Source organism: Taurulus bubalis (assembly GCF_910589615.1).
Source record: "Taurulus bubalis genome assembly, chromosome: 14".
In the NCBI taxonomy this organism is placed as follows: domain Eukaryota; kingdom Metazoa; phylum Chordata; class Actinopteri; order Perciformes; family Cottidae; genus Taurulus; species Taurulus bubalis.
In genome coordinates, this window is record NC_136602.1 from 3219175 (window position 1) to 3241873 (window position 22699).

General features: G+C 40.3%; 2 protein-coding genes across 3 annotated transcripts in view; one reads left to right on the forward strand and one right to left on the reverse strand.

Annotated features, from left to right (window-relative positions):
• The window catches only part of nckap1 (NCK-associated protein 1), a gene marked incomplete at its 5' end in the record, with an annotated part of 32407 nt that extends 26208 nt beyond the window's left edge, over nt 1-6199 (reverse strand). Inside the window, 2 exons of one of the 2 annotated variants that reach the window (XM_079229594.1) lie at nt 465-482; nt 6092-6199. In XM_079229594.1, coding sequence (XP_079085720.1) covers nt 465-482; nt 6092-6199 — 126 coding nt within the window. The remainder of the gene's footprint in view (nt 1-464; nt 483-6091) is intronic. The other variant, XM_079229593.1, reaches the window with a different exon arrangement.
• Nucleotides 6200-7888: 1689 nt separating this feature from the next.
• Nucleotides 7889-19737, forward strand: LOC306746619 (dual specificity protein phosphatase 19-like; the record flags this gene model as incomplete). Its single annotated transcript, XM_079229552.1, has 4 exons — nt 7889-8111; nt 13443-13489; nt 16391-16543; nt 18829-19737. The coding sequence occupies 4 exons, from the start codon at nt 7889-7891 to the stop codon at nt 19009-19011; spliced, it is 606 nt and encodes a 201-aa protein (XP_079085678.1). The 3' UTR covers nt 19012-19737.
• Between the last annotated feature and the right edge of the window lie 2962 nt (nt 19738-22699).

Below are 22699 nucleotides of genomic sequence, written 5' to 3' on the forward strand. Positions count from 1 at the left end.
GGCAATTAGTTTGTGGAAACTAATCAACAGTACAAACAAAGATAATATTGAACTGACTCATATACAGATATATATATATTTGTTATGTCCACGGGGCTCTGAGTCACACTGTAGTCGCTAAAAAGCATTTACTTATTTAAATGCCATATTCATCAGTGAAAATATAATCATTTCTGGAATTCACAAATCTGTTTTTTTAGCTGTCTGTTCCCCAAACAAAACAAAACAAACGTGCATGTGAATGCACATTCATTTCCATAGAGGGTTGGTAAACACGACAGTGAATGGAGCCCGGCTTTTACTCTCAGCATTGCAGATTCAGACATGAAGAGGAGGGAGGCACAACGGAGAGGACCAACAGATTAGTACAGGTAGCCAGGAGCAGGAGGAGGAGGAGGAGGAGGGAGCTGAGGAAGGGTGAAGGGGTGGGGTTTCATCAGTGGAAGGTGATAAACTTTGCAAACCTTCCAAACTTGTCCTTGCTGCATAGGAGAGGGGGGAAGCATTGGAACGGAGAGAAGAAGAGAAGAAATCAAAAACAAAGAGCCCACCCAGACAAACTGCTGGATCACTGGTCTACACACTCGCACACAAACACACACACATGCATGTCTTAAAACAGCTGCTCTCATACAGGTGTTATCTGCATATCTGAGAGTTCAGTTCAGGATAGCCATTCTGGCTTTTTTTTATTTTATTATAAATGTTTTTTACACAACACATACAAAAAGTAAATAAAAATAAAACACATGCTGCGCCGACATGTGATCATGTTAACACTTGTTTTGACGCACGCTGTTTGCAAAGTAACACACGATGTAGCATCCCTACCTACGCAACTCATGGAACATAAACGCATCCATTTTGTAAACGTGTGTGTGTGTGGGGATGTGGGGGGGTGGAAGGGCTGAAATAATATGGCTGTCTTAAATACACTGCATATACTTTGCATTTTTGCACTTTCTGTATTGTTTAATTTTATTTAATGTAATAAGCTCTGCTGTTCTATTTTGTTGTATATATTGAATATTGTTTTGTTGCTGCTGCCACGAACAAATTTTCCCCATGGGGATGAATAAAGTATACATCCATCCATCTAAATACAGAACGACAAGGAAGACAAAGTTCGGCCCTGCAGGTTTTTCCCCACCAGCTGCAATATTTGCTCCACATTTCCATGGCTGTTGCTTAGTAACTGACGATGCAGCGTTCCTGCAGGGGCGCCTCATTGCCGGTGATGAGTGTTTGATCGTGTCGTAGTCTCACACACACACACACACACACACACACACACACACACACACACACACACACACACACACACACACACACACACACACACACACACACACACACACACACACACACACACACACACACACACACACACACACACAATTGTACTGGATTCCAGAAGCACTGGGATTTGGTTGAAGCTAGGTTTAGCCGGCTGGTGGAGAAGAGGCTCGTCAGGATGTGACATCATGTGACATCATTTGACATCATGTGACATCATGTGACTTGGCGTCGGGGCAGAATAGTAGGTCAAGTGTTGTGGTTCTGGGAGACCGAGAGCCAAAGTGATGTTGACAGCTGAAGTGTTAAGATATTTAATAATGTAAATCTATGTAGAGCTAGACCCATAAATCTACCAGGCCAAATATATATATATATATATATATATATATATATATATATATATATATATATATATATATATATATATATATATATATATATATATATATATATATCAGGGCTGTCAAAACTGGCCCAAAATGGTATTAAACATTCATTCATTCTAAAGCCTGCAGTGGACGAATAACAGCTGATGCACGAAGGTGAAGTGAGGGTTTATCTTTACGATAACGTCTCACTTTACAACAAAAGCATAACGACGGGGGCCGCTGGCTGGAGGGAGATCGCCTTAAAATCGCCTTTCTTGCCGATTGGATATATATCGTACGTCTTTTTTTTCAGCGATTACATCTCCAGTCGGACCTCGAGCGCACAGCTGACTCGTGGTTTGTTTACACGCCGTGAAGTAGCTCTCTCTCCATTATGATCGCTGTTGCATTATTCCTCGTTCAGCTTGACCTAGCGCTACATTTCATTTTCAATTAATGAAAGTAACCGGCATGCGGCGCCCGCGAGATGCAGTCGTGCTGCTGTTTTTATTACGATCGTATATTCATTTACCTGTCCTTTATCTTTACTAATATATATATATACATACACACACACACATTTATAATATTCTGTATCAGCGAGTGTGTCGGCGGATTGGTAACAAGAAACTATAGGAATTACTCGTCAATGAAGCACCGTTTGTCATTTGGAAACAGTTTTGCATAGTTTTTCTCCCACAGAGCATTTGCAAATATATTTCTCAACTGTAAAAATATCCTGCTCAGTATGCACTTTGCTTACAATTCTTTAAAAAAAAAGTATAATAATAAATCAATGGCATCTGTATCAAGATTGTTTGATAATGTTGTGTAAATATATTGTTACTGACATATTAATATCAAAATTGTTACTACATGTTTAGGTATAAAATCAGTATCAAGGGAGAAAATAAACGTATTGGTGCATCTCTATTCTCATCACATGGTCGCATAGTTTACAGTAAATCTTGGTATCAAAGCCACGGCCCCCTACAGGCCCGCTGGGGGACTACAGCACCAGATGAGCTGGTTAGAGCAATGCAATTGTTGTTTTTAAAGAAAATATAATAATATTAGCCTTCTGTTGCTTTGGAGTGACCAGAATCACGCAGCTCCGACAGCCCCGGCAAAATGTGGATGAGTCTTTTGATCCCTCTCTGATATTCAATGTTGACTGTCAGTATTTAACCGGCTCTGCTTTAAACCAACAGCATGCATTACATAACAGAAGCCCCTCTGTATTTATGCACAGTCACGCTGCAGGAGAAATGGGGATTCCCTCAGCAGACATTAAGATGTCTGCTTCCATGTCAACCACAGATGTGCAGTGACGCCATAAAGGGACGAGAGGCTGCAGGTTTTCCTCCAGAGCCAACGAACGCTAAAGCGGGAGACTTCCCCCAAAAGGAGGGACTCGGCACCTGGTGCATCCTCGCATCCCTCCATGGTGCCACTGCCCATTTGTTACCCAGGTTTACCCAACGTGTGTCTCTTCACATCAAATAGAATAAATAGAAATAACAGCCTGATTAAACTCTGTTTGTACTGCATTTTCCCAGGGGAACAAGCCATTGTGATTCATGAGAAATTTATGGAAGTCTCAGGCAATTTGCCCCTAATAGCTCATAAAATATCGTTGAAATGAAAAATGTGTGGTAAACATGCCTCTCGTAATCAGGAGGGTCCTTCATTAAACGTCAACCTGTAATTATTTCCCCCAGTAGGTAATTATTCATCTTTGCCTGCAGCTTCTGTCCCCTCTGAGCCACCGTAGGTAAGCTTATTACCGGGCTACAGTTTCCACTGTATTGTGGGCAACTCAGAACAAATAAAAATACAGATTTTGTTGATAAGAAAGCAGCTGCTGTTTAGTGTGCAGTATGAAGAGGTAGAACATGTTGGCACCACACAGCCAGTAGAAGAAGAAAATCCTGATATCGCACAAACCACTTCATCTTTATAAAAAAAAAAAATATATATATATATATATATATGTGTGTTTAACAAAAAGAAGTTAACAGGAAATCTGTGGCGACTGAACTAGTTTGACATAGAGAGGGGGAAAAGGCAACGTGTCCAGCAAAATTAAATAAATGTGGGTTATATATAACTGACTGGTAATTTACCAATACAAACATAAGTATTATAGTTAACTTCTAAAAACTGTGTCAGGGGGCTGTTTATTTCACGTCAGGTACTGAAGGTGGTTTCTGTTGCAGGGCTTTAACACCAAACTGCTTTACAATCTACAGGTATTCATGTTGTTTATTAAGATTATTAAGAAAGATTAAAAAAGTGCTGTGTGCAAGAAAAAATATGATGTTAGAAGGGCCACTGGCTGAAAGATAAGCACAGCAAACAAAACAACTTGAATGCCACTCAGCCAAGATTAATTGAGGTGAAAGCTTTTCTTTTCTGCAGACAGTCAATGGTGTGTAATTAGTTAGTATGCTTTAAGATGAAAAAGAACATTGCTGTGATCTTAGATGGTAATATTACTTGTTAGTGAGCATGAATTACTTTCTCCCAAAAGGTAGAAACAAGACAACCCAGTCTGTCTCCTGTGTTTTCATTAAGAAACGTAATTAAGCTGATCCGCTTTTGTTAAATTAGAGACACTTTGTGAGCACTACTTCGGCAGCGAAATTTAGGAATAAAAAGATCCAAATTGCTATCAAGGTTAGCAGAATGGGCCACTGATTGCATCACAGGTTACAGTCCTCGGTTCCTTCATTTCTAGCTTTGGGATGGAGTTGTTGCTGATAGTTGGAGAGTTTTCGCATATCACAAAGTTCAAATAAGGAACGAATGAACAGCATTTAAAAAAGGTGGAAATATTCAGAAGCCTTATGGGGAGGCAGATCAGGAGAGATATGAAGATGATGGGACAGACCAAAAGAAAAAGGAAAAAGGAGGGAGGAAAGGAAGGGCGTACTAAGAAGAGTAATCAGCAGCAGAATCTCTATTATTGTGTCTGAATGCTCATGCTGTCGTGCAACTTACACAGAGAATAAAAACGCATGATGTGTTCACCATGTGAAGTAAAACGTTTACATTATACTAGGTTGGTTCTTCTGGTTGCTAATTATCTGATATTTTAGTTGGGAATCAAATTATCTGATAGCTCAAAGCCTGCCGCCTGAATTTCCTGGTACTTACAAAATAACTACACAACTCAAATGGCAATAAATAGGAAACATGGGCTTCCAGAGAGTTTAACTTTGTTAAGATATGACTGACCTCTTTCCCCCTCTCTCTCTCTCTCGTCTTTTTTTTTTATTCATCATACACACTGAGGCTTGTCCCACACAAACAGACCCACTATCCTCCCACACACAAACCACAATGTAAGACTCTGTAACGTTAATAGACATGTTATTATATATATATATATATATATATATATATATATATATATATATTCATGTGTGTGTATCACTGTGTCTACTGCACTGTAATGGTGTATACTGAAGCAGCAGATGTCATGTTTATACCACTGAGAGGGGCTTAAAAGAAAAAGCTATATATATTTAAGCTGAAATCAATTAACTAGTGTATCCAATTAACTGAGAAGTGTATAATGGATTGCATAGACATTGAGCAAATGTAAAGAGATGCTTGCCCTTCCAGGATTGTGTTAATGTTATATTTCAATAAAATAGACTGGATTATTGGAAGTCATCATACTGGACTCTGGTGTTTTGGACGCCACTTTAATAATGAATCTAATAAAATGAAAGATTAACCGACATTTAAGTACGTTAGCTTCATTCTCTTACTATTAATTAAGCTAGCTAAAACACACACACTGTGTCGTTAAAGCTATAAAGAACTGGCTCGTTTTTATCAACACTAATACCTGTTGGCTTAAGCCTGCAGCAGAGACGACGCCCGTTAGCTTAGCCTAGCATAGTTTAGCCTAGCTTAGTCGCCGCCATTACCAGCCGACGTTAGCTTATTTTTTTCTGAACGGCCGGGGGTTTTTACCGATTTCGGCTCAGGTGAGATGCATTTGACGGTTTCGGTTCACGCTTACTGGATTTAAAATGCACTATCCGGTCCACGCGCGTGTTTAAACTCAACTGAATCGTTCGTTTTACGTCGTAAAACGGAACGGGGCCGCGAAGCTAACGCGACAAGCTAACGCGACAAGCTCGCGGGGCGATAAACGGGATCGATTTAGAATAAAGGTGCATATTTATATACACATATACATATATATATATTAACCTGTTTATTAAAAAAGGACATAATAACAGTGGGTATTATACAAAACAGCAGGGACACGTTAAACCGATTTATAGTATATAGATAGTAACGATCAAAGCTAGCTAATCAAGTATGCACACTGCGTGTCGAGTAATACATGTAATTTAAAGGATTTAATCACGTGCGTGTGTGTCTGTATGTGTGTGTGTGCGAACCTTCTTGATATTGTAAACACGGGTCAACATCCCGATGCCTCGGTCGTTGAGGATGGTGAGCTTCTCCGCCAGCTTCTGCTGGCTGGGCTGGATCACTCCCCGCGACATCTTCTCGCTTTATCGGGTTAAATCTTCCAATTCAATCCGGAGGAGGAAAAATATATATATGTACACCGCAAATCTCTGCAGCTTCTCGGGGTTCGTAGCGGGACGAAAGAGTGTGATTTATGCCGGCGTTAGATTGTGCCCATGTTCGTATGTGAGGACAGCAGCTTCCTGTACTCCACCCACCGTCTCCCTGCTGCTGCTGCTGGGTGCTGTTTTTTTTCCTCGGTCGCAGGGACGATGAGGAGTTGTCCTGGTTTTCACAGCGGTGCGTTCAGGGGCCCTCGTTAATAATAAACCTCGGAGCCTGAAAATGAGGCTGGAATCAGATACTCTATTATTAAAAAGTGTTAATACATTTTTTCCTTGTAAGTATTATCAAATTGTGATATTTCTATTTTCACTTGAGTGAAAGGAATATTTCTTCATTAAAGCTATACTTAAAATACCCAAAGTAAAAATAACAAAAGTAGTTCTACTTTCCCTTGAGTGGAAGGTCGGAATACTTCTTCCACTACTTCTGATACATCTGAATACTGTTGTAATATTTCCCCTTCCCATACTGATATACATACTGTGTATAAATACTTTTAAACTAATGTGAACTAATACACATGAAACAAACTACCCAAAAGTCAGTGGTGGAAGAAATACTCAACAAGTAAAAGTACTCATTATGCCAAATGGCCCATATTGGAATCATATATGTATGTATTTATTTACTATTATAATAAGTGATGCTTTAATGTGATGCAGCTGGTAACTCTTATTAGTTTCTATACTGCAGAGTTAACCTGTATAAATACATATTTATTTATATGTTGTATTAACAAGCTATTCTAGATCTGCAAAGTAATGAGCATCTAAAGATATAATATAAATGTAGTGGAGTAAAAAGTTAAATATACTTAAATACTGCATTTCCCAGTAATAAACTGAAGGAATTTGCGACTACACTTCCTTTTAGTAATATTCAAATTAGAATGATGGTGAAAATACTACAATAACAATACCGTAATATTACTGTAAGTAATTCTTATTAGTAGTTCTTATTAGTAGTTCTCATTAGTGAGAACAACATCATATTAAGCTGCTGCTACATGGTTCATCGGGTGAAGCTTTTAGTAATAACTGTCTTATGTTTGTTTGTTTGTTTGTTATTGTGGGGAAATTATAAATAAACTTTAAGTAAGGGATGATTTTCTGTCAAACTGCATATCTGACAAATATACATACAGAGAGATAGGTTTTTTATTAAATAAACAAAATTAACAGCATTATTAACCACACCCTGAGCAAAGTTCCTGGTAGAAGCCGTATGCCCCATTTTCTTGTGACCCCTGAATGCACCACATTGTTGACGCAGCTTCCGACTCAGCTGTCAGTTCTCTGTCAAACCTTCAACGCTGCCTGCAACACGCGCTGTGGAAACCACACGATTTGTATTCTACTTTCAGTACTATAGCTATATTAAATACGTTTATAAAAAAGGCGCCACAAAGTTATGGTCAGCTTTTAGGCTGTTTTATTAACTGTAACTGTAAATCCACTGAAAAGTAACACAGTTAAAGGGTATTGTGAGAAATGATTCTTCCAGTTTGCTTCACCTCCACATTACTGGATGTAAATAAACCATCTGGCTCGGTTTAACCTCTTTGTCTTCTGTTTGTTTTCAGCTTAAACCCCGGTGTGATGCATTCACTGTCTCAGGAGATCCAAGGCTTTTCAAAAGGCCGCCTGAAGAAACAGGTCACGCACGTCACCACGGTGATGGGCCGGAGGCTGCTGGAGAGGAGGGGGGATGGAGGAGAGGAAGAGGAGGTGCAGGAGCTGGAGGAGGAGGCTGCATGCGGGTTTATAGAAGATAAAAGTCTGGACCTTCAAGTTGGGGTCGTCAGGCCCTTCCTACTGCTGGGTAATATGATACTTCTACAACAACTACTACTACTACTACTACTACTACTACTACTACTACTACTACTACTACTATGAGTGCTAGTCTACTGTTTCTTTCAACATTTATTTACCATGGATTAACACTTAACCAGCATATTACTATTCATTTTACTACTATTAGATAGATAGATAGATAGATAGATAGATAGATAGATAGATAGATAGATAGATAGATAGAGCAAAGTTACATAGGAGACATAAAACATATGAAGTATGAAACATACTCAATATAAACAGTACAATAAAATAGCAGAGCGTGTTAAATTTAAGAAAATTAAATAATAAAGAAAGTGCAAAAATGCAAAGTCTTTACAGTGTATATCAAGTGTATATGAAGTATATACAGTGAAATAGAAGTATGTACAGTGACTAACTAAATGACAAAAGCTCCGCTGTCCCTGTATACTATTACTCCTGTCTCTACTACCACCATTACCGTTATCTGCTGCTTCTCATACTATACTTTAAAGCTTTACTGAGTATAATTGAAAACTGTGGCAGATATTGCTATAAAAAACATATAATTCACCTCTTCATTTACTCATAACCAGTAACATATATACTGATAATTGCACATCTGATCACACAACTCACATTATACTCTTTTATTATAACACCACCAGTATTCAAATAGCCCTAGTGGCTGCAGAGATATACCTTTTTTAGTTTGTGTATGCAATTTCCGAGCAGAGGCCTAAACATAGGTGGGTTTTATTAAAGGATAATATATAGTTAAATAGTATAACAAATAAAGTCACAAAAACAAACTCAAATCAAAAATACAAAATCTGCTGATGTTAAAGTGGAAGAACAAATGTTTGATGTAACCTTAAATAAAAAAAAACTGCAAGTCGATAAAAAGAAAGAAACTTGCAGTAATAAATCTGCTTTTTCTGAGCTTTCGATTTTATTTGACAGCCTTCTTCAGCACATAGAACCCATTGCTTTACTGCATTACTACTGCTATTCATCAAACACCTGCCACCTCTATTACTACTACTACTACCACCTCTATTACTACAACCACTTCCTCAGCTGCTGCTCGTACTGCCACTACTTTCACAGTCACTTCAGTATTCCAATCCGCTCAAAATAAATAAATAATAAGCAATATATCACTGTTGTTAATGTAGCCTTCAGGGTGCTTGGTGACCTACCTTTCAGCCGGAGGACGCAGGTCGACACCCTCACATGTCAGCGTGTGTCCGTCCTGCTGAAGTGTCCTTGAGCCTGACATTGAATCCCCTCGCAGCTCGGCGGTGCCGTTCATCTCTGCGGCTCACGCCTCGACCGCACTACGGGAGAATGTCTCTGCAGGGATCAATAACATATTACATCTGTTGGGCTCGATAGAGGTGACTCTCTCTGTACGGCGGGTCACTGCTAACAGCCTCAACCTGCTCAGGTCCCCGTCACGACACCTGTCAGGATCAGGACACCTTGTTAAGCGTTTGGCAGGTTTTCTCTCATATTAATATGCCTCTTTGTCATTCTGGAGATTTCCATATATATAGATGTCATATATATATATATATATATATATATATATATATATATATATACTCTGTGCACCCTTCGCTCTCTCTTAACCACTACATTTTCAGTCCCCTAATTATACTGCCATCCTTTAATAAAAGATGATTATTTGATCATTACCTTGTTAATGTATAAATATGACCGGTACGGAAGGACTTGCAGTAAAATACATGTTTACAGCAAAAATCATGAAGTAGTAATGAATAATACTGCCACTGTCCAATGCTTTCTTGCTGAGATTAGATCATCCAGCTTTCCTAAACCTAAATAAGTATTTAACGTTATTTTCCACAACCTAACTATGTATTTCACGATCTTTTCCTAAACCTAACTTAGTATTTTACAGTATTTTTCTAAAACTAACTTAGTATTTCACGATCTTTTCTGAAAGCTAACAGAATATTTCACGATCTTTTCCTGAACCTAACAGAATGTTTCACGATCTTTTCCTGAACCTAACAGAATATTTCACGATCTTTCCCTTAACCTAACTAAATATTTCACGATCTTTCTCCGAACCTAACTAAGCATTTCACGATCTTTTCCTTAGCCTAACAGAATATTCCACGATCTTTTCCTGAACCTAACAGAATATTTCACGATCTTTTCCTTAACCTAACAGAATATTTCACGATCTTTCCCTTAACCTAACTAAATATTTCACGATCTTTTCCTTAGCCTAACAGAATATTCCACGATCTTTTCCTGAACCTAACAGAATATTTCACGATCTTTTCCTTAACCTAACAGAATATTTCACGATCTTTCCCTTAACCTAACTAAATATTTCACGATCTTTCTCCAAACCTAACTAAGCATTTCACGATCTTTTCCTGAACCTAACAGAATATTTCACGATCTTTTCCTGAACCTAACAGAATATTTCACGATCTTTCTCCGAACCTAACTAAGCATTTCACGATCTTTTCCTTAGCCTAACAGAATATTCCACGATCTTTTCCTGAACCTAACAGAATATTTCACGATCTTTTCCTGAACCTAACTAAATATTTCACGATCTTTCCCCAAACCTAACTAAGTATTTCACGATCTTTTACTGAACCTAACTAAATATTTCACGATCTTTTCCTGAACCTAACTAAATATTTCACGATCTTTTCCTTAACCTAGCTGAGCATTTCACGATCTTTTACTGAACCTAACAGAATATTTCACGATCTTTTCCTGAACCTAACTAAATATTTCACGATCTTTCCCTTAACCTAACTAAGTATTTCACGATCTTTTCCTGAACCTAACTAAATATTTCACGATCTTTCCCTTAACCTAACTAAATATTTCACGATCTTTTCCTTAACCTAGCTGAGCATTTCACGATCTTTTACTGAACCTAACAGAATATTTCACGATCTTTTCCTGAACCTAACTAAGTAGTACAAGTAAAGTATATTTTTATCCCTAAACATATAATTCAAAGGAACTTTTAATACATTGAATGTGAGATCTGCCTCCGTTGTGAGGCGGGTTGAATCCGGTGCCACGTCTCACTCGTATTTAGAGATGCTGAAGGAATCCTGGCATTCCCGCATCTTTTCACAGATGTGTCAGTTTAAATCTGTCCCTGCTACACTGATGAGGCATATGGGCCGAAGCTGGCTTATTTCCAAAGACACGCCATCCTTTTGGATTTAGATTTACTTCTCAACGCCATGCATCTGGCATGATGTGAAAGTGGATTGGCCGCCGCAAAGAGCACAGATATGACTACTTTGAAGGCGAGCGGCTGCAGAGCGTCCGCTCTGTAAGTCTGGAGGAAGCCCTGCCATCGCACTTCCTGCCCATATGTCTCGCTCATAATTACCCGGCTCCTGCTACTCATGAGGAGTTATCGGACAAATTGAAAGAGACTGTTCCTCATTCTGCTTTGACTGTCTCCTCCAATGACCATGTGCTCTTTCTCAGCTGAAACAGACCCCAGGTCGGCTTTCGCTGTTCTTTCTCTTCTAATTGTATTCCCTCCATTAGTCTCTGACCCGCGTCCTCTGCTGCGTTTGCCATTTTCGCCCTTTTCATGACAATCCATTCTTTTTTCTGCAGCTGGATGTTTATATCAGCAGCTTGCTATTCAACATATCATATGCCCCTCTTTTTATTTCTGTGGCTGTAAGCCTTTTTAATGTTGGTTTCCGCTGACGGATATCTTTCCTCCCCGCTGTTTTCTGTTTTTCTACTTAGTGATACAGCTGCTGATATCATGCAGCATTCGCTTTCAGCTGCTGAAGTTTTACAGCCCTGAATTTAATTTATTAGCTGTATTTATGTAAGGTTTCATTGCTTTCTATGCAAGGTGCTGGTTGTTCCCTGGAAGAACTGCTCAGAATCCTTTACTTAAGTAAAAATAGAAATACTATTGTTTATAAATTATCCATAAAAGTCCTGAATACAAAATGTTACTCAAGTAAAAGTAATGAAGTATTATCAGAAAAATGTAATTAAAGTTTTAATAATAAAAGTACTATGCAGGAATGTTTTCTTTTCACACTTGTTATTTATTTTATAATATATAAAATATCTACATACAAAATATATATAATATATAATAGAACAGGGTTTGATGAATACATGTACGAGCATTTTAATGTTGTCGTGGAGCAGCCAAGTTTAGATACTATCAAATTACTGTGTCGATAACTATAGCTGTCCAATAAAGGTAGTGGAGGAAAAGTATAAAGTAGCATCAAGTGAAAATTCTGTGTCAATAAAAGTATGAAAAACATACTTACAGTACAGTAAAGTACATCCCATGATTGAATTAGGCTTCAGGGATAAGAAGTATTTCCATTATCCTTTAATCCTTTGATTATAAGTCATTTATTGTCTATAAAATGTCCCAAAAAATACAGAAAAATGCCGTTAAAATGTCCTAAATCCTAGGGGATATCTCCACAATCAAGTTCTTTTTTCAACCAACAGCCTTAAACCCAAAGATATTCAACTCAAAACGACCGCCTCACAGTTGTTTGCCCCCGCCAACCAGTCAAGTTACAGTTTGCATCACAAGTCTGTCCAAAATATCATCACTTCCTAATGTTACCATTTCAGACATTTGTGTGAAATTCTCCTCATTAGCAGATGAAGTCTTGAGTTCTGACCTAAAAGGAGTTGTGTAAGGTCACAGTGACATCTTCACCAGTTTATCCTCGCCGAATGAGGAAAGATTCAAAGAAATTCCCTCCAGTCGGTCATGAGATACGGGAGACAAGTGAGGTCACAGTGACCTTGACCTTTACCCTTTTACTTCCAAAATGTCATCAGTTCATCCCGGTTGACGCCTGTGCCAAATTTGTAGAAATGGCCTTCATGCGTTCCTGAGATATCCTTGTTCATCGCAGCGACGGCGCACACATAACGCCTCCGGCTGTCACCGAGCGCAGAGACATAAAAACATCAAATCGTCTCCATTCTGGAAACCGCCGCCAGAGAAACGTTTGGCCCTTTTGTTTGATGAACGACTTAAAAGATGAATCAATGTTTACAGTTTGAACGAAACCAGCTGCATCATCACCATAACGCTGATAGTGCCGTACAGCCGAATTAAGCGGAACATTTAGTTTCTCTCGTGTCAAAAAACGGAGACGCAGATAAATATTCATGCGGCATTTGATCATTTTTATAACCGAGCAATTATTGTCAGCCTGCGGGAAGCAATTTATTTATTCATTATTTAAACGGCTAGGCAGAGGCATGCCCTCTGGTCTATTGTCTTCTCATCAAGTTGTTTCTGCCTTTTCAGCCTCTCAGGATGCAGCCCACGACATTGACACCCTGCAGAGATATAAGGTCAGTGCGAGGCGATCGATGGAGCGGGCGTGCCCTTGCCTTGTTGTGACGGCGGTGACATGAGATTAGAGGCGACCGTGGAGGTGTGTGGCGTCCCTGCGGGTCGGCAGCCCACCGAGCCGAGGGCCTCGTGACTCGCTGCAGTGACGGTTTAGCTCAGTAGAGGGAGTAAATGATTACAGTAGGTCTCAGCGCCGCTCCTCCACTTGAGAGGAATGTGACTACTCCTCTCTGCAGTGGCCGCTCCCGGCCGTGACCATATTGCTGCCTGTGCAGTCTCGGGATGATGAATTGGGGAGGTTACAAATACCTTCGCTTCCTATTTCTGGGATGAAACCCTGACTGCTTGATAACCGAAAAAGCAGCAACCGGGGGTTTTCTCAGATGGATATTGATGCTCAGACGTGACAGTGGGCTCAAAAAAAGGATGATTTAGAAAGTAAAGGATCTGTTCTTTACCAGTTCCATAAACATTCACGAGTGTCTCAATAAAATGACTTTAATATCGTCAGTTGAAGCTGTAAATTGTGAAGAAATCAAATCTCTATTCAAGAAAGGAATCGTGTTTTTGAGTCTTGGTTTTATCCAGGCGGCAACCAGCCAATGCAGAAGTATCTTAAAACTTGCATTCTCTCTACTGACCACCAGGGGGCAACTCCTCTGGTTGTATAGAAGTCTATGCTTCATGTGTTAAAGCTGCATTATCTCTACTGACCACCAGGGGCGACTCCTCTGGTTGTATAGAAGTATATGCTTCATGTGTTAAAGCTGCATTCTCTCCCCTGACCACCAGGGGGCGACTCTTCTGGTTGTATAGAAGTCTATGCTTCATGTGTTAAAGCTGCATTATCTCTACTGACCACCAGGGGCGACTCCTCTGGTTGTATAGAAGTATATGCTTCATGTGTTAAAGCTGCATTCTCTCCCCTGACCACCAGGGGGCGACTCTTCTGGTTGTATAGAAGTCTATGCTTCATGTGTTAAAGCTGCATTATCTCTACTGACCACCAGGGGCGACTCCTCTGGTTGTATAGAAGTATATGCTTCATGTGTTAAAGCTGCATTCTCTCCCCTGACCACCAGGGGGCGACTCTTCTGGTTGTATAGAAGTCTATGCTTCATGTGTTAAAGCTGCAATATATCTACTGACCACCAGGGGCGACTCCTCTGGTTGTATAGAAGTATATGATTCATGACCACCAGGGTGCGACTCCTCTGGTTGTTTAGAAGTCTATACTTCATGTGTTAAAGCTGCATTATCTCTCCTGACCACCAGGGGGTGACTCCTCTGGTTGTATAGAAGTCTATATAAATGACTCCTCTCTTGATTTATTCCCTCAGTAAACATTGTAAACATGAGTTTATGTCTCAATCTCTAGTTTCAAGTCTGAGTTTGTCTTTGACTCCACATCCATTAAATCTGTTTTTTTTCTGGATCCCTAAACGTTGCTGTTTGCCACTCTGCTGGATTTAGCTTTTCCATCAACTCATTAGTTATGGATGAAAAGAGCAACAGAAAAAATGGTACCATCTGCATTACAGAAGTCAGAAAATCCCTTTTTATTTCAGCAGGTGGACACAAATTATATCATCAATCATATTTTATTTGCGACATAACTCGGTTTGAAAAGGCACGTGCGGACATGGCAGAGACAGAGAATGGATATGCTGTATATTTAAGTATTCATTATGCTTATATTAATGTTTTGAGATTTGTATGTTGTATTTTTAATGGTGCACTGCATTGATATACCAGCAATCAGCTAGTATCTATATAAAGATGTCTACCTGCAGTAACCCCCTCAGGTAAACAACGTTAGCTCCGTCAGGCATAGTTAGCACTGTTGATGCTGTTAGCACCGTTAGCCGCGAGCCTCCCGGCTCAGCCGTCGCCATGTTGAGAGCCGTAAAGAGACAATTGAAATGCACCCAATCCTGTTATTACCCTTTAACATATGATTATGGACAACTGAGGAAAATACAGGGTTTTCTGGTCTGTTGATCAAAGAGAATAGTCAAACTACTTCTACTGAATTCACGATAAATGAATACATAAACATATATCCAGGATTTTCCAAAAGCCTGATCATTAGTGTATGTAAACACACTAATTTAGCGATTAACTATAATCTGTACCGGCCTGTGTTCTTATAAAAGGGAAAGGCAGCCATTATTCTGTAATTCTGTTGTCAACAAACCAGATGAAAAAAATATTACAAATAAATAAATAATGTGTCTATCTAGTGCAATAGTGCATTATTTCCTGCTGCGGATTAAAACACACTTGGTGCAGCAGGACAGTGTATCTGTGATTGAGTCAGCATAAACCAGTGTGTGTGTGTGTGTGTGTGTGTGTGTGTGTGTGTGTGTGTGTGTGTGTGTGTGTGTGTGTGTGTGTGTGTGTGTGTGTGTGTGTGTGTTCATAGTAATAAAAGAACATGTCACCCAGCGCAGCAGTGAGACTCATTGATGTGTTTTCCACAGTTTTAAGACAACACTAGAGCTCTGTGGCTCAGAGGAAGAAGACACATCCGGCTTTACATACACAGAGACATTCATTATTAGTTGTGTGGTCTTTTCATGGCATTTGTTGTCAATTAGAAACACATAGAATATCAGCAGATGTATCCTTTATGTTAGCTGTTGCAAGCAGACGTAGGGGAGAAGCGAGTCCTCTGAGGTGAACTCATTTAAGCGAGAGAAGACGGAGCCATCTGTCTTCTTCCCCGTCTCCCTCTTCATCTCTCTGTCCTCCTGCCCTCTCGCTCCGTCAACATTCAGGTTGCGTCATGTCATCAATATGGCTGACAGAACATCTCTGTCGCCAGAACAGTCTTTAAGATGACTCGGGCCGGGGGTCGTTTGCTGAAGCAGTGTGGTGTCCCTGTCTCCCCCTGCCAGGTGTCTCACGTGCTAAACGTGGCCTACGGAGTCTCCAACCTGTTCCCGGATCAGTTGGTTTACAAGACGCTCCAGATCCTGGACCTGCCGGACACGGACATCACTTCGTACCTCGGGGAATGCAGCTCCTTCGTCGACGGGGCGCGAGAAAAGGTACACGCATTCATGTGAACCACGTCTTCACAAGTAGAGTCTCTCGAAGAAGGTCGTAAAGGTCATTTTTTACCCAAATGCAGCATATCATTGAGTGAGCGTCAGAGGGGCTGGTAGCCAGGCTAGCTTTCCCCTCTGTTTCCAGCCTTTGTGCTAAGCTAAGTTAGCTTCATATTTACCACAAAGACATGAAAGTGATCAATCTACTCATCTCAATATTCAATCATGTGCAATATTGCTTTCAGTCCATCATGTGCATTAGAACATTTAAATGCATCTTATCTCTTATTTCTATTGGATTTTTTTTGCACTGGTATTACTTCTTATATACTTTATTATATTGCTACTCTATTATTTTCTTCTTCTTCTTAAGGATTAATAATTTCCATCTTATCTAACTGCAAGAAAAACAATTCAAAATATTTATTTGTGTCAAAAACAGAAGAATGATCCGTATTATCATCAAAATATGTTCCTTCAATTTAAAAGTATTCGCCTTTCAGTTTTAAGTGTTTTTTGTGTAGCGTTAATAAACTTGGATTGTTAAACATAATTCTGAGAAACACCTTTTTATTCGGATTCTTTGAAAAAGCATTTTAACGTTGTAGTTTGTTGAGATGGAATCATTTTAAGTTTTATATATACTGTTGTGTACTAACTACACAAAATAATATTCAATATGGCTGCTATAGACACACACACACACACACACCCACACACAGTTTAATGGCTTTACCAGATAAGAAAATGCATTAAATCTCTATTTAAAACATTTCTCCTCTCAGTCTTTTACATCAGCCGGCTAATTGAACACGTCAGTGTGCGGCACGCTGCTGTCCTGCCGCCTCGCTGCGACGCATTTACATACATCTGCAGCAGTCAGTTATCTGTAACTCAGCACAAAGGGGAGGCGGGTGGCTGGAATACCTAATAAAAGAGCACGCTGGGGTCATTTAATGTAAGAAAGTCAACGTTTACGCTCACACATCCGCCCCCCGCCTCCGTCGCTTCATGTGCTGCATGTAATACTTTTTAAGGGATTATTTCCAGGCAGAGCATTATTTCCTCTGTGTGTGTGTCTGGAGATTGACCGTAAGCAGAACATAATGTGATGTGAGCAGTGATATGAAAACACTCAGCTCGAGCGCAATGAAATAACAGCAAAACAAGAAACTCTCCACAAAACCAAATTAAGTCTCCGTGTTCGCCGTGATGGATTATCTTGCTCGGGCAATTTTCAGTTTGTACTGCAGAAGTTTTCTTGTTGTTGCTTTTTTTTTTAACTAAAGGAAGGAAAACAAGAGCTGATATGTGACTGCAGACACCAGCACAAATAACATAAAGCAGCAGAGAAACCCTGTTTGATTGATAGAAACTTATTAAAGACCGATGTCGTTCTTTCTCCCCGTATGTCCCGCTTCATTTGATTGTATTTCACCCAGAGGAGCCGCCTGATTGGGTCACATTTTGAAATGAAAGCAGAGCGATAACACTGATAACGTGTCAATTACAGTGTGTGTGTGTGTGTGTGTCTGTGTGTGTGAGGCCACAGACAATTTAAAAGCTCCAGTGCCTCAGTGGGTATTAATTGACATGTAAAAAATAAATAAATAAAATGTGCGGTGTCTCAGACAGGAGAGAGACTTGTATTATGGGATGGGAGGCGCCCCACGCTGAATAAAAGAGACAAATGTGACAATATGCTGAGCTTCTGTTCGGAGCCGTGGGCCTGCACGCGTTGTCTAAAGATGTGGCTGGAATTTTAAAAATGTCATTTTCGAGCCCCGGCACTTTAGGCGGTAAAATAATTACATCAACATTAATATTAATCATACGGCAAATTTTTTGACACGCACAAAACCCTACAGACGCAGATTTATTCCGTCTCGACTTGCTCGACACGCTTCTGACTAATGTTGCTTTCAGAGGTGTCGGAAAGTCAGAAATGACAGATTTTCAGGAGGATTTGAACATGTTTATCATTTGAAATGACAAAAAAAAAACAGTTTTTTGGGTTTCAAGCGCTAATGTTTTTAAGTATGAGGGTCTGAAACGTCTGAAATTACTCCAATGCAACAGAGTCGGATGTTTAAATGTCACTCTTTAAATGCTTTTGAGTGCAAAAATGTTGTATTCCATTTGCCTCCGTTGTATCGTGGCTTTTTAGCAAAAAAAGAATATGTTCAGACAATCCATCTTACATTCTTCTTCTAAGACCAAGTGACAATGCACTTAATAACAACCAGTTATCTATATATATATATATAAATTCTCTCTGTCCACAGGACGGGGTTGTGATGGTCCACTGTAACGCCGGCGTGTCGCGCTCCACCTCCATCGTCATCGGCTACCTGATGCTGAGGGAGGGGCTGTCGTTTGAGGACGCGTACGGTCAGGTGAAGGCGGCGAGGGCCTCAGTTCGCCCAAACCCCGGCTTCTACCAGCAGCTCCAGAGCTACGAACCTTAAATTCATTCATTTGTTTTGTCCACTAAGCTTTAAATACGACACATATATAATCATTGGACTCTTTAAGATAATATGGTGACATTTATGTTCATTTTTTGCTCTGTTTTTGGTCTCCACCAACTCCTTAGCTGCTAAACGCTCCACAATGTTCACTAGCTAGTCACAACTTTGCCTGTCTGACATTCAATGCTGAGCAGAAAGCGTACAGTTTTTTTTTTGGACTGAAAACAGTTGCCTGTAAGAGGGAAAGTTGCAGGCTGCAAAACCAAAACAATGAGCTGAAGGACGCTAAAAGGGGAGCTGCAGATGTGGTGATAATTCTCTGTGGGTTTTGTCACAGGGACTCTCATCACATTACACTTTACCCAAAAATATGGATTAGTTGAGCTTCAAGGAACTTAAAAGATACAAACAAAAATATAAAACACCCACAGTTCAGTGTTCAAGAGCTGCAGGACTTTTCTCTTACCTGGGATTTAATTTAGATTTTTTTTTCTGCTTTAATAATAAAAATGTCAATGGATCAATCTCATCAAATTGCAGCAGGAAGATGGTTTAAAAGGTTTTAATGCCTCGCTAAATATATTTTTGGGAACACAGAAATAATGTGATGTAATGTATTTCCAAATATCAGGTAAAACTTCATTGGGTGCCACATGTGTGTTGAAGCATTTTCCCAGTTTGTACGCATGTGTCGAGCATCTCGTTTGTCTAAAAAATGCAATAACTACGTGAAAAACTGTGTCTGCCTTTTATTCCACAGACTGGTTTCCTGTTAGGTTTCCTCATTCTGGAAACACTTGTTTTCTTTGCAGTATAGATTGCGCTCTAATTAAAGACGCACCACTTTTTTTTCTTTTCTTCCGGAGGTTGAACTTGATTTCTTTCTCGACTACACGAGCCGTATACACCCTCAATTATAATGATTACCCTCGCTGCAGCATCGTCCCTATCAATTTCACAACTTTGCAAAGTTGATGCGCTAACCTCGCTCCCTTGAAATAATTAGCTTGTAAATAGCTTGTTAGATAATGGGGGAGAATCCATTTGGCTCACATGCTAATCAACACGCACCGCTGGGACGAGCTCCTAACGCTGCAAACCCACAGCACACAAAGGTATCATTTTCTCATCTTCACTGTTTTAAATGGAAACACGTCTATAGGGCAGATCTGTGTTTGTTGTTCACCCAGCTGAGAGCATTCGCTGATTGTTATTATACTCATAAATGTCCGGGGTGCTGGAGATAAAAGGCCAATCCATAGAAGAGGAAACGTTCTGCACACTTAGCCGCGTTGAAAATGTGACCTAAATACATTCTGGATTTGTAAGAAAGACAATTTTAGGAAATAAATGCGCTGGGTTTCACACTGTAATCTGCATTGTTACAGTGAAACAAAATGAACATCAAGTTTACTGCCCCGAAGCACAAAATGACCATAATTTCACAGCAGTTATGAATATTAATACTGACGGTGTGATTATTTCACCAGCTGCTGAGATATGTGTGGTTTGAAATAAGTCTGGTTTCTGGCTGAGGTTTTGAAATACAGTGTTGAGCTACACCGACAGTAACGAAGGCCGGTCAGACTGAATTATGGATTAACTCTTGACTTCTCATCTCCAGCTCCACCATGAGGTTCACCTCTATGGTTTTGAGTGACATGTGTCACCCAGGCACCAACCTGCGGTTCTGAAAAAGTGAAGCTGATGTCTCGAACTTGCATTGTATAGAAGTATATGCTTCATGTGTTAAAGCTGCATTCTCTCTACTGACCACCAGGGGGCGACTCCTCTGGTTGTATTGAAGTATATGCTTCATGTGTTAAAGCTACATTCTCTCTACTGACCACCAGGGGGCGACTCCTCTGGTTGTATAGAAGTCTATATAAATTACTCTACTTCAAATTATGATGAGACATGAAGCCAATACGTAAGTGCCAAAAACTGCAGTTCATCAAATGGCCACTTGGGGCAAAAACAAGCCATTCCCTGTAGACCTCCATGTTCAAATGATTTACAGCAGAAATAAACATGTTTGTTTAAAAAAATGGTTTTGGTCAGTAAACCTCATTTCGTTCATGACGAGTTGTCGGGGGGCAAATTTTTATATAACTAACCCTTTTAAATGATTGGCAGTGTATCGTTTTCTGTTTGTATTAAACGTAAGCTAACATTTTTTACTAACTACTGATTTTATTTTACTAACTGCTAAAAAAAATTGCATGTAATATATGTACCGTAAAAGTCGGGTTACACGCCGCTACTACCTTCAGTCAGTGTCCCCGTTTGCTCCCCGCTGTAGCCAGCTGGCGCTCATGCTAGTTAACCCGCTAACTTTCGCTAGCTCTCCGCTAACTTCCGTTAGCTCCCCGACAACCACCGAAGGTAGCGGGACCAGCCCGACTCGACACCCGACTTGGGCAGAGGGGACGCGGGCAGCAGTAGCAGCAGCAGCATGGGGGAGCTAGTAGCATCGCTAGCTAGCGCTGCTCCTAGCTTGCTACAGCGGGACACTAACCCGACTTTTACGGTACGGTAAAGAATACTAACTTTATTTATATAGCACCTTTAAAAACAAAATTTACAACGTGCTCGACAGAGAAGCAAAGCATAGTCATACATAACGTCAATACCGGTAAACACAAAAAGACCATACCATAAAGGCCATGAATACAACAAAACCAAGCAAATAACCAAAAAGAGCAAATACATAAATAAAATAAACAAACAAAAACAGGGGAACAAAGATTGACCGAGTATGGATCCGGGACACAATATGGCTGCCAACCGTATAATTACTGCATCCTGGTGTATTAACTCTTCAAAAGAGACATTTGTGCTGCATCTTGCTCTCAATCGAGAGCACATTTGTCCCCTTTTTTTATTAATTTTAAAAAATGCAGCTTGGCAGTTTGTGTCAGTCGCTCTTCGCTCGGGGGAAGCGGAGAGGTGGAGGTTGGTTCTGTGCCAAAGACTTGGAGGAGGAGATCAGTTTTTGCCAAATTGGTCGCAATCCCTACCAGTCTAAAGGTCATAGATTATTTAGGACGGCTTCAAAGCCGGGGCCTGAGCCGGCCGCTGTCTTCACCGTTAATAAGTACACATCCCGGGGCCCGCGGCGTCGTTTTGGGGCGATAAATACACAACTCTGCTTGTTATAGACTCCAATTGAAAAACAGGCAAATAAAATATTGAACCAGTGTGTGACTAATGGCGACAGTGTGCCGGCTGTGACAGCACTCCAGTGTTGGCCTTTCCTTTGGTGCCGTTCGGCGGTGTATCGCTGAAGAGTATCTGCTGGGAAGCCAACTGGGTTTCCCCTGACATTTTTGTGACATTTCCCCGTCTGGATGTGACGGCCCACAGCGTGGCACAAGCTGTCCCATCTGCAGGGTCTCGAGGGGTCCGGACCGCCGACTCACGGCTGAGAACCGTCTGGATGTGAGAATATTTAACGGACAGCGAGAGGTGGGCTACACTCAGGACGCTGAATAATTCCCCCCAAAGCGGCGCGGCGTTATCTCGCCTGTTGGCTTTGATTAGATTTGATGAGCTGCAGAAGCGAACAATGGAGGATAATAATAACATAAATATTGTTCTGCTCGCACGCTGCTTCTCACGTGCTGTTCTTGACATTATGAGCACATGTAAGCAGCGCTGCGTGCATGTCATCTGCATTTAGAAA